Source organism: Glycine soja, chromosome 6 (assembly GCF_004193775.1).
Source record: "Glycine soja cultivar W05 chromosome 6, ASM419377v2, whole genome shotgun sequence".
NCBI classification, from domain to species: Eukaryota; Viridiplantae; Streptophyta; class Magnoliopsida; order Fabales; family Fabaceae; genus Glycine; species Glycine soja.
In genome coordinates this window covers 16187326-16201082 of record NC_041007.1, presented here as the reverse complement: position 1 = coordinate 16201082, position 13757 = coordinate 16187326, and the positions used below count along the sequence as shown (strand labels likewise).

Below are 13757 nucleotides of genomic sequence, written 5' to 3'. Positions count from 1 at the left end.
AAGTCAAAACAATAACACAAAAGTAACATATAATAATAACAAAAACATATTGACAAACATTTTTCGTTAAATAAATATCTTATCTTACAACTCATAATTCACTCACTATTTTAGGAATCATAATAGTTATCACCATGTCAAACTTAAAATGACAAATACATGACAAAACAAAGGGTGATTGATGAGACAATATATAAAGCATTCAATTCCAATTTATAAGCACCAATAATCACAACTAAGTTTTCTCCCCTTGTTTAGAGAAACATTATGAAGATCTTCATGCTCTTTAGCATAACCTTTCCTTGTGGTTTCCTTGAAAATATTGTTTCAAATGGAAATACTTTTCCATCTAAAGCCGTTTTCAACTTTTGCGATTTTATAAGTGACATTGGAAATGCCGCTACTCAATAATAGTCCTTATGGTTCAACATACTTTAAGCATTCTTCTAGGCGTATGTCAAATGAGCGACTAATTATAGATTTCATAGGTACTTTATTCTCTTGCTTTTCATATAGGTTAAATGAAATTTCCTTGTGTGAAAGCGAGAATATAACACAACCTGTGATCATTTAATTTTAGCTGAGACATATGGGATGCTGATGTTGCCAACCTATATAAATTTCACCGAAGGACAAAATATTAAGAAATGAGTAAATTTTACATCCGTTGGTTCAATTGCACTTGATGAGAATTTTTTGTAACAAAAAAGAATCAATATAATAGAATTTGTGTATTCATTAAGTACTCAACTTGATTGATTTAAGAAGATCAAACCCTCCCTTTGTAAAAACAAAAATGGTTTTACCAAAACACCTTTAATAATGTTTTGGTCAAATATTTGAAATTTTTTCCAATATGACTAACAATATTCATTCCTTTTTATGATAGAGTGCCATAGTTACCTCAAAAACTCATTGTTTCTTGTGGAAGATATGGGTGGAAATGAATTGAATGCAATTATCCCATGTAAAAATATTACAGAACTTCGTCAAATGGTTCCACCAATTGTTGCAGCAATTAAAAATATCACCTCTATATGTTATAATAAATTTATGTTAGCTTCAATTTTAATAGTTTAATTAAACTTGGATTTGAAATATAATTGACTAGAAATTGAATTTTATTTTTGTTTGTATTTGCTAGGAACTTATTGAATAAGGATCGATAGAGTTAGTGGTACCAGAGAACTTTCCAATTGGGTGAAATTTTGTTGTTTTGGCAACATTGAATAGCAATAAGAAAAATGACTATGATCAATTTGGGCGCTTGACAACTTACAATGCTTTCATCGAGTACTATAATGAGCAACTAAAAAAGGCTATAAAGACATTAAGACAAAAGAACTCGCATGTTAAGATAACATATTTAAATTATTATGGTTCTACCAAACATTTATTTCAAGCACCACAACAATATGGTGAGTTGTGTTTTTATTTTCTTTTATTAGATGAGTAGTATATAATTACATGCTATTGCTAATTTTGCAATGATTTATTCTTATCATGTTCATTAATTTATGTAATGCAGACTTTTCTACTAGTAAAATCAATACTTTTAGAGCTTGTTGTGGAAAGGATGAACCTTACCATCTTAGTTTACAAATAACTTGTGGAAGTCTAGCAAGTTTACTTAGATCCTTCAAAATATATAAATTGGAATGAACTGCATTTTACTGAAGCAACATATAGGCTAAGAGTAAAAGGACTAGTTGAGGGACCTATTGCCAATCCTGCTCTCAAATCTCCTCATATGTTTTATACATTTTGTAATTAGAATAAAACAAACACAAATTTCCAAGAACATGGATCTTGTATTCCTCATTGAGAATTTGTTATTAATTAATGCATAATTATAATTTGTATGTTTTGGTATAATGTGGAGGACATACGTGCTTGCATAAGAGAAATTGGATCACAATGAGAAAAAATAAGGGTTACTAAATAGTTATTTTTTAAAGACTTTCATCTTGAATCTCACTATTTTATAATGTTACAAACATGAACTATATATAGTGGTTCGGTAAAGAGAACAAATTTGATTGAATTTTTTTATTATATCAATAAAAGATATATCATCCATTTATCTATATTTGTGTGCTAAACTCATTATTGATACAAGACAAATATTTTTTATGTGTGTTGTAATCATTGTTGAGAAAATTAGATCGATATTACTAACAACTTCAATTGTGAATTAGTTTAGTGATTTGTTGTTCTCTTTAACAAAGAAGAAATCTCTATGTAGTTTGATTGAACAACTTTATTCCACTAGGAATAGAAAATTGTCTAATTGTTCAAACTATATAGTTTGACCAAACAACCTTTTTAAATTACAAAATCACACAAATAAATTAATAAATTAAACATAAAATTTTGTAAATGAACCATCCATATTTTGAAATTAATATTTATTACTTTTAATTTAATTAAAATTAAAAATTAAATCTTAACTAGTGAAATATCTTGTGCAAGACTGACATGATAAATTTACAATCTACAGTTTTTTTATAATGCTATTATTCTTAATATATTTCTCAATTATTTTGTATTTGATATAATATATAAAAAAATTATGAAGCAAAATGAAAAAGAGTTATTTAATTGGTACTTTTGAATTTGGGTAGATACTAGTACCTAATGAATACATTTTTAACATGAGTATAAATAAAAACCACTTAATCACATACTTAACAATACCATTTTTTTTAAGGTTTATTTTATTTTTAATTTTTAAATGATGTTTCAACAATACTTTAATTTCATAAAGTAAAAATGTTAAATAAAATAGTAAAATCAACTTTGTAATAGAAATGATGGAGGGCTTGGAGAAACAAGGGAGGAATTTTTCTCATTCCTTAATCATTAACTTGACATTGAAAATGACTATTTCATAGTGAGAGCATGACTATGTTTCCAAATTGATCTTAGTTGGGTTTTACTTAATATAATTGTATATGATAATGTTAAAGTTGGAGTCAAGGTTCAATGACTAGACATTGTAACATACCCCATTTTTGGAAATATAGAAATAAATTAATAATAAATGGTTAATTATACCCTTATGTGTTATTAATTATAGTCACCCTTTTGTTAGGGCTTAAGAGGAATGGGATAGTAGGACCTGGATGAGACTCTAAGGCCTGAGATAGGCTAGACCCGCTAGGCTGAACACATAATTAATTAAGAGTGGAACAAGAGAGAAAGAGAAAAAGAAAAGAAAAGAAAGAAAGTGGAAGAGGAAGAGAGAAAGAGGAAAAGGAAAGAGAAAATAAGATGAAAGATCAAAGACATAGCACCCCAAAGTTTAAATTTCTACATTCTTCGAGGTGAGTGTTTTACCCTTTGTCTTTCCCTTAACCGTTTGTTTGTTCGTATCTCTTACCCTTTTTATGCTTTAGGTTTAGGCTTGTATGAGTTTCAACAAACTATGCATCATTAGGGGATTTTTGGTGTTGTTGAAGGGTTGAGGAATGTAATAGAACTTGAGGAACTCGTCATCCTTTTGCCTTAAGTTCACTAAGGTCACTAACACCAAGTGGCGAGATTGGATAATGGCAAATTGTGCCCTAAATCTTGCAACCAAAGTTTCAAAAGAATCAATTTAATTTGGTAGGAACATGAGTATACCAATTCAAGGTTGCCCCCTTTAAAGACGTAGGAAAATACAAACACAAGATGACATAATCATTGGTAAACAGATTTTCCTAAGTAGTATAGGCGTTTGTGGTCTCATCTAGATTGGTGGCATTGTCATATCGGTCTATGCTCAAGTTCTTCCAATCAGGAGGGAGCAAAGTTTCCATTATGCCGTCCAGAAAAAGGTGTTGTCGTGTCATTGTTCTTACAGGAGGGGGTCGATGCTCAGTGTCAATTTGAGTATAGGTTTCATGCCTACTTGTCTCCAAGCGCGAGCATTGAGTATGGGCTTCAATCTCATTTTTCTTTTTTAGCGGGATTGAGTAGGTTTTCACTGTGTTTGTCTTTCATGCAACGACATTGTTCATATTTTATCATTCTCCAAGCGTAACGCTTCCACCTTGTCGACATCTTGTTTCCATAGGACCTCAATGTTTTGGTGCATCACAAGATGAATGGGTGGTTTTTTAGGAATAATCCTTTGATGCTCCTTGGGTTAAGACCTTGTGGCATTCTTTGTTTTCCATCTACTCTCATTATGCTTTGTGTTTCTACCATTGCATTGCGGCCAAATGATAGTTTGATTAGACCCAAAGGTGGGTATCAACTATACTTAGAAAAATTTGTAGGGTCAATGGTTAGGTTTGACAACAACACTCTTTTTCCTTTCTAGTAGGTGTAAGGGAACGGTGGTACTTACAAAGATACCTTAACACCTAAGTTAAGAGGTGAGTATTAGAGTTTTCATATTGGAATTGACTTTTAGGCTTACCTCTATTATATATCCCTTATATATGACATATATTGTTATTTGTGGGGTATTTAGTTTCTCAATTATAAAGCAATCAATCTCCCCATTTTTTGAGTAACGTAATGACATATCATTTGAATATTCAATGAAATTCATGCTCACTCCCTTTCCTCTTTATTTTTAATCTTGACTGAAATATACTCAAGGTGATCTAGGAACGTGGTTAGTTTTCTTAGGTGTTGGTTTCATGACTAGTTGAAACACCATTTGGCTACTTGAAGTAGCGCACCTTGATTGAGATTATTTTCGTCGTGATATGGTTTTAGAATCGACCATCATATTTACTTTTAGGTTTAAATTTATTTTTTATTCTTTTATTTTAAAAAATATGTAATTTTGATGTATCTATTTTAAATAGAGATATTTAATCTTCTTATTTTTTAAATTCTATAATTTTAGTCTTTTAAAAAAACAATATTTAGTTTTTTATTTTTGTAAAATCTATATTTTATTCTTTTCTTCAAATTGAAAATGATGATGGTTGAGAGAGAAAGTGAGAACAGAAATATATGTATATGCTCTTAATGATTCTATCCCCTGAGAAGTTAGGACACACCATGTGGTAGTGAACAAGTAAAATCATAGCGATACAACTGCCAAGTGGAACCACATAGCCAATACTTACTAACTATATACCACAAAACAAGCACCATCTTTCTCGTGACCAACATTATGGTTGAGCATTTCCTAAAGACACACAAAACAGTCACGAAGTGCTGCCATAGTGCCATTCACAAGATCACATGACAAAGTACTAAACATTTCTCTGTTTGTTCACCAAGACAAAACCATAAAGAAAGATAAACATGGTCAATCCGGCACATCAATTGGCATTCCAAGTTAAATTCCAAGAATATCATGAAATATCATGAAATATCAATCTCAAAATTATTACGGGTCTATGCTGATACTATCTGCCTTTTTTCATTTGTGGGACCAACCACGGACAATTAATAGAAGTATGGGTTCTTCCAAGTGGCATTAAATTGCAACCTACTTTTTTTTTGTTAGTGGCATAAATTGTAACCTACTTTGCCAGATGTGTTTCTACGATATCCCAAATGGTTGCAATACCCCCATTGCTCTCAATGTTGTTTGATTGTATGGAAGGGCAGGGAATAGCTTTTTAGAATATGAAATCTACAATATCTCTATTCGTTTATATATGCATATAATAGTTTTCATTCCTTGAATGGAAACCGGTCCCAAAGTACCACTATGAGCGCTACTTTTATATATATATATATATATATATATATATATATATATATATATATATATAAAGGTTTTGTTTGGGGTCTCATCATATTGCGGAAGGTAAGGTAGGTTTTGTCCATTGTTACCGAAAAAATGGGCTGTCTAGAATCTAGACCAAGGACAAAATGTTATGATATTTCAGGTTTTTGACATACTGTCAGCCAAATTTACAATAATTGAACCATTGATTGGAAGTATTTAACCATAAGGGAAAGGGTTATTAATACACTTTTTTCCATGCATTTTTTATAGATAAATTTTAATAATGGGAAAGGGTTATAGCTGAATTGTTTTCAATAAATTTTAATAAATAAGTAAAACAAAAAAGTGTTAAAGATAATATATTTAAAAATATATTATTAGTATTATTGATTTGTTATGGTAGGAATTGAAGTCAACATTAGAGTTTATAATAACTCATGTAATTTACTCAACTAATTGAATAGGACCTTTTCACGATATTAGACATTTCATGTCTAATATTTCAAGTATTAATTTAATATCTATGTTAATAAGAATTATTCTAACATTAATTTTTTTTATGGTTACATGCACATTCAAGTACCTATTATTAAATGGGAGTCGCTATGGTACCCTTAGAAATCCAGGAGTTTCTAATTACTAGTTGAATGGGTTTGAGCACAATTAAGAAAGAGAAAGGGGAGATGAGTGAGATTGAATTATCATATTTGAGGAGGAAATCCCAGTGCTGTTATGGTAAAATAAGCAAAATCATATATTTCAATAAAAGGGGTAGAGGGAAATTCTATCCGCAAGACGTTAAAATAATAATTGGAATATTCTTTAAAAAATTCTGAAAAAAATAGAGGTAACCTTGTTAGTTGTTACTTGTTAGCCTGAAATCTTTGCAAATATGCGAGATAGCAACCGTGCATTTACAAATATCCCGCATATAATGCATGAAATATTTTCTATTTAACTTCTACCTTTGAATCTTTCAATTTCCTTTGACTAACGTAGTGCATATGTCAATGTAATCATGTACGTGTGACCTCCAAATTTTGGAACTTTATTTAATCTAAAGCTATAAGATTTAATTATCTTAACATCAACAAAATCCACTAGCTGGATATTTTGACAAAGAATGAGCAAGGAAGGAATTAGTTCAATTAAACAAAACAAAAAAAAATCACAGGTGATATAATGAAAACATAAATAAAAATTGCTGATGTTTATTTATTTAGTTACAAACTATAAGTATATATCTTCCACTTTTATTTAACACAATTATATGTATAAAATTTAAACGCAAGACTAATGATTAATGTAGAATATTTCCGCATTAGTTAATTCATCTACTCGGTGATAATAGTTTTATTTCAATATATATATGTAATTACAATCTTAGGAATATTATTACTCAGGCTAGGAACACATCCTTGCTAAACGAAAAAGCATATTTGATTATGATTTAATATTTTTGACTTTTTTTAAATTCAAATTATGAAAGAAAAAATAAAAGCGAGAATGAAAAATATTAGTTGAATTATATATGTTGTTATATATTCCCACTCGTTCGTCAACATGAAAATGAAAGGTAGGCAAAATGTATGAAGATGACCCATTCATAAAAATCAACTATATATGCCTACAATTTTTTAAAACAATTTATAGCAAACACGAAAATGCTATATCCCACATTCAAATTCGTGGAAATAATTTCTTGTTGTGTGCAATCAGAAGTTATATGAAGTTTCTTATTTAAAATCCAGTTAATTTTTTTACTCAAGTCGAAAATTAAACTCAGATTTCGAGTAAGTGATCTAAAATTTAAATCATTTGTGGCAATGACTTTTCGTTTAAAAGTAATTTTGTAAAACTTAAAATAATCATACCCACTGAACGAGAATATTGAAGATTTAAAATTATAAACGGCATGTAAATTAATTAAAATTATAAGTTCAGGGAATTTACCTAGGTTTGAACTGAATATTTTACCCTTTTTTTTCCGAAAAAGAAACCTAAAAATTATTTTTGGTTTTAACTTTTCCCCTCTTCAGTTTGCTAGTATTTCATTAAAAGTTAAAACCACTCTAATTCTCTCTGGAGTCTGGGGTGACAGGACATGCCTTATCTTCTCAAACACAAGGGGGTGAAATTTTGGTACCACAAATGGGCCAACCTTGGTCGGAGAAAAGAAAATCACATCATGGTTCACAGCCAACATTGACTTTAGAATCTATTGGTATGACAAGCATTATATAGTGAATGATCTAAATGTTTGGTAACGATGAGTTCATTAGAGTTAGGTTCAACTAAAGCATCATATAAATTCATTTTTTTATGGTCCATCTCCCATCCGCATTGTCGTTTGTCTCAAGCACGCTGGCACAACAAATCTGTTGGTCGACCCTACATTAGTAATTCAAGCGTAACTGTAAAACCGCAAATCAAAGGCATGATAGGGTCAGATTATTTATTTAAATGTAAAATTTAATGAAAATAAAAAAAATGATATACTAAAAAAATTGAATCAATGATGTAAAATTTCTTAAGTGACATGTATTTATATTTTATGTTACTTATATAGATATGTACAGGTTAATTATTAACTCACTGATTATTGATTTGACTAATGATCTATTAATCCAGTCATCGATCTAATTTTTAAAACTATGAAATGAGGTATTTAATATTGTATTGTGCTTATATAAATAAATAAATAATCAATACTGTAATGAATTGTATATGCTAAATCAACCTTGGAAGTTCCTCAGGAGTTAGAAGGAAGATGTAACATGTGAGACGCCAAATCGACCATGAGGTATAAATGACAGGGAGGAACAGATTGGAGTGTATAAAAATTATTTGGACAAGTCAAATCAATATTGAGATTTCGAAAATTTGGAACTACTCCAATAGGAACCGTAGGGGCATGGAAGATGGAAATTGAAAACTCTTTGGGGGGGTCCAAATTGAGTTTCGAATGGGTTACAGCAAGTGGGAAAGATATGGGGCAAGAAAACTCAAGAAAAAAAGCTTATAAACAAAAATTGGAACACCTCATTGGGGTCCACATGAGCTTCCTATCACTGAGAGGTACCTGTTACTTATTAGGACACCTGAGTAGTACATTAGTGTATCGCATTCGTAAAGCGTGGAATGCTTTAGATGAACACAGTGTGGAACTGTGGATGCTTCTTTTACTTTGGATCCTGGTGTAGGCAAAGCAAAACAAATGCTTATGAACCAATGCTTAGTCCAACTTGCATGGTGCTTATACCAATGCAACTGCCAGTTTCTTCGACTCCACGTAGGTTAAATTTTTTCAACTATTGTTCATAATTAAGAAAACAAAATAATTACGATGATTTGACATGATAAGATAGAAAAATATTTTAGTTTAATTAATATGTATGATTTGTGTAAACCGTTTTACTGTCAACTAATATATAAAAAATCATAATAGATATAACTTTTAAACTACTTATTATAAAATTAACTAATTTAATTATCATGCATACTAATTTGTTATTAGTTCACAACATAAAGTCTTTTTATATGGATATATATAAATTTTTTCATAAGTTAAAATAAGTTTGTATACTTCAATTTACGAACAAGCTGTTAAATATACGAAAGTTTATGAAAAAGTTGTAGTGTGTAAAATTATTTCCTTAATTCATCTTATTTCCCCCCTTAAAATATGGGTGCGTGTGATATTATTCTTATCATTGGTGTCATCTTTGTGGCGTGTTTGTTACATACTATAAAAGTAGAGCAAGTTACCGAGGCAAATACATTCGACAGGAAAGTCAATCATAAAATAATTAAGAACAAAGGTGGAGCTAATTAAAAAATAAAAAGAATTCATCTTTGGAGTAAAAAAATTATGTATGAAGATATGATTTGAAAAGCCATCTTACCGAAATGAATCTTACCCAATTGAACATGAGTTTAAAAAATCTAACCTAAGGCATAAAGAGGGACTGGAATTGTCCACCACTACTGGTGCAGCCGCTAGACCCTAATGCCTATGTTGTTTTTTTGCACTTTTTGCGACAAGTATACTTCATTCCCTAATAACCTATATCACTAAGTTAAGTCTTCCAGATAATGCTTTGTAATATGTATGAATGTCACTCTTCCATCTCTGGAAAGCCAACTAAGATATTTCTGTATACCCGTAAAATTAGGATTAAGGGTTCCAATAAAATCAAAGGTTTGAACTCGTCATCATGTAAAAAGCCATAACAAGTTGCAGATATATATGATTAACTTTACACTACTTTTAAATATGAGATATTTATTTTTATATTATTTTATGCGCCTATGGTAACTTGCTTGCATCCGAAAACATTTGATGATAAGTCTCAATCAATGACCTAAATCTACATTTTTATTTAATTATTTGAATACATAACCTTATGTTTCTTTTATTCAAAGTGACTGATCCTAGTAATTATATATTTATTACGTGATTGCTCTCACCTGCACCAGCTGCTCCTTTAAAAGATGGCAGTCAGTAATTAAGTCACTAGCAGCCATCTCATGCTTCTGGCAACTATCCATATCACCAGAGTGTTTGGTAAAGACAAGGAAAATAATAGTAGAATAAATTTTTGTACTTCTTTTGAAATTCACATATTTTATATTTTATTTTAATTCAAAAAGTTATCTTTTATTTTCATTTTTTTATTTTTATCATCTAAACTAAACACATGTGATCAAAGATTATTATAACCTTGGAATTGAATCATGCACTCACCCTTTAGTTGGGAAACTAGCTAATTTGGTCATCTTTTATATGTGCATACGTGCTTCTTAAATCTAATTTATACTAAAAAGAATCATTAATTTTAACTGGTTCAGTAATTCTTTTGTTTACTTTAGAAGGTCCATTTTCTTGTATGTGTGGCCTGAACCAAATTTGTCTATTTGAGATTTTCGAAGTAGAGGAGAGCATAAAAGTTGCGCTCAAATGCTTGGTACGGATTTCCGTCAACTCAACTTTACAAAAGGTGAATAGGAAAGGCAATTAGGAGATAAATCCAAAGCTATATTTGATTAAGACTTAATTGCTATCATTACCCTTTTAATCAGTCTGCCTAATGAGTTCAAAGCTCCTCTCATCTCACGTTTTAGAATGACCTTAATTAATTAATTAACACATCCATTCTTGCTTCTCACCCAGTCCCCTGCAGACCCCACACACCTGGCTCTGGAGCAATATAACTTGCTACTGCTATATCTACTTCTTCTCCGGTCTCCACAAACATATACTCTATGTTTAGTATCACATTGAGATGTCAATAATGATGCTGAAATATGATATATGTTTGGTCGTTTTATACGTTTGGTCTCACATTAAATAATAAATTGACTTGAAATAGTTTTAATTATTTTTTGTATTAAATAAAACATATACTACATTTCATCAATTATTAATTTATTTTTAGAACAAAAGAAATAATGTTTCATGGATGTCGAATGTTAGTCCACACTTTGAGAGAAAGAAAGAGATAAATACTTTGTTTGACAGATACAAAACAAAATAGGATGAATCGAAATGAAATAAAATTGTAAAAAATATATGAAAAGTAAAATAAAAAGGAAGGGTTTGATTGAAAATCAATAGGAAAAAAATAGGAAAAGATAAAAATATAAGTAAAAATGAGGTGGAAAAGTAAATGTGACACCAATAACATTTTAATTAATTTTCTCTTTTGTATTTCTACCATAACAAACATACATATTTTCATCTCTTTTATTTCTCCTCCTTCCCCTCAAACACAATAGAATGAGAGAAATATAAGAAGTGGTAAACAAATGTTTACATGACAAGTTCATATATCATTGTTCAAACAAAAATATTTTAACGCAAATTCATTGACTCTTTTTTTCACTGAACAAATTGATTGACTTCAAAATCTATAATTATTTTTTAAAAAATCAATTTTATCAATATTTACTCCCAAACATATACATATAATAAAAGAGTTATATATGAACATCCACCACTTTTTTCTCCACATCATTTTTTTTCTTCTCTCTTTTTTTTTCATCACATTATTTGTCGCAATAAAAATGTTAGTTATGCACTCTAACACACTCTTAAAATATTTTGTATTATTGGTTAAAATTAATATAAAAAAATAAAAAATTATCAAATAAATAAATTTAATTTTTTTGTAATTTCTAATAAATTGTAACTAATATAAAAACATCAAAGAATCTCTTTGGAAAAGTGTGATGGTGCTTGCTAGTTACTAACATTTTTCCTCACTTATTGTGTCTGTGTTTCTCTCCTTCCACTTCAAGTTGTACGTTTGATCAACACTATATATAATATTAGCCTCATTTCGCTTTCCGCCACACCATTTTCACACTCACTACACCTCACCAAATAATGAGCCATGGAATACCAATACCACCCATCATCTTATGGCGTCTCTTCCTCTTCTCACTCCAACCACCATCAACAAGGGTCAACAACACCGAAATCCCTCTCTTCACAACGCAGCCTCGTCTCAGTCCCCTCCCTCAACCACCACCTCCACGCCCCGAATTCCACCGTCTACCACCACTGCCTCACAACCCTCAAGGGTCACACCTCCTCCTACATCTCCTCCTTAACCCTCTCCGGCAAATTCCTCTACACCGGCTCCTCCGACCGCGAAATCCGCTCCTGGAACCGCATCCCAGAAAACTCATCAAACAACAATAACAATAGCAACACCGTACTCACGGGAAACGGTGCTGTTAAGTCGTTAGTAATTCAGTCAAACAAACTTTTCAGCGCGCATCAAGACCACAAAATCCGTGTCTGGAAAATAAGCACTAACAACAACAACGATAACGATCATGACCAGAAATATACACACGTGGCCACACTCCCCACCCTCGGCGACCGCGCCTCGAAAATCTTGATCCCCAAGAACCAGGTACAAATCCGAAGGCACAAGAAATGCACCTGGGTTCACCACGTGGACACCGTCTCGGCTTTGGCCCTGTCCAGAGACGGAACCTTGCTGTACTCTGTCTCTTGGGACAGAACGCTCAAAATCTGGAAAACGAAAGACTTCACGTGCCTGGAGTCCCTCGCCAACGCGCACGACGACGCCATCAACGCTGTCGCAGTCTCCTACGATGGGTGCGTCTACACCGGATCAGCGGACAAGAAAATCAAGGTGTGGAAGAAATTCGCAGGAGAAAAGAAACACACTTTAATAGAAACCTTGGAGAAGCACAACTCTGGGGTTAATGCTTTGGCTCTAAGCAGCGACGAGAATGTTGTATATTCTGGTGCATGCGATAGGGCTATTTTGGTTTGGGAGAAGAAAGAGGGTGATGATGGGAAAATGGGGGTGGTGGGTGCTTTAAGGGGACACACCAAGTCCATTTTGTGTTTATCTGTTGTGGCGGATTTGGTGTGTAGTGGCTCTGCGGATACAACGATTAGGATTTGGAGAGGTTGTGTTGATTCGCATGAATACTCTTGTTTAGCGGTTTTGGAAGGGCACAGGGCTTCGATTAAGTGCATAAGCGCAGTGGTTGACCACTGCAACAACAACAACAACAACACATCGCAGTCCGAAGCATTATTATCTTTTCTAGTCTATAGTGGCGGTTTGGACTGCGACATTAAGGTGTGGCAGATTTTACTTCCGGCTAGCTAAATTATAGGACCCATCATAATAATAATAATAGGTTATTTAAATTAAATTCCTTCCTTCTCTCTTTCTTGCTTTTTAGTAGGAGAGTGTGAATCAAATCCAACTGGTTTAAAATTAAATTAAGTTTAAAAAATTGATTTGAAACTCAACTAATTTTTAATCAGTTTTATACTAATTCTAAAAGTTGAATCAGTTAAAAAATTGATTTTTAAATTGATTTTTGAATTATTTTTTTAAATAAAAACATTTAAATAAAAACTAATTCAGTTAATCGAACTGATTTTATGAAAATAATTTTATTAATTGAATTAGTTTTATAAAATAGTATACTCATTTTTGTTTAACTAATCCAAAAAAGTCAATTCTATTTAGATTCAATTATAAACCAATTTTTTTTTCACACCCCTACTTTTTAG

General features: G+C 31.3%; 1 protein-coding gene and 1 pseudogene across 1 annotated transcript; both read left to right on the top strand.

The window, feature by feature from the left end:
- Positions 1 to 267: 267 nt before the first annotated feature.
- On the top strand, positions 268 to 1774 carry LOC114415867 (annotated as a pseudogene).
- A 10158-nt stretch (positions 1775 to 11932) lies between these two features.
- On the top strand, positions 11933 to 13390 carry LOC114416481 (protein JINGUBANG-like). Its single transcript, XM_028381353.1, has one exon. The coding sequence runs from the start codon at positions 12082 to 12084 to the stop codon at positions 13342 to 13344; it is 1263 nt and encodes a 420-aa protein (XP_028237154.1). The 5' UTR covers positions 11933 to 12081; the 3' UTR covers positions 13345 to 13390.
- Positions 13391 to 13757: the final 367 nt, after the last annotated feature.

Bases quoted from the DNA above. Each gene is read 5' to 3' on its own strand.
- LOC114416481 (XM_028381353.1), top strand. From the start codon at position 12,082: ATGGAATACCAATACCACCCATCATCTTATGGCGTCTCTTCCTCTTCT.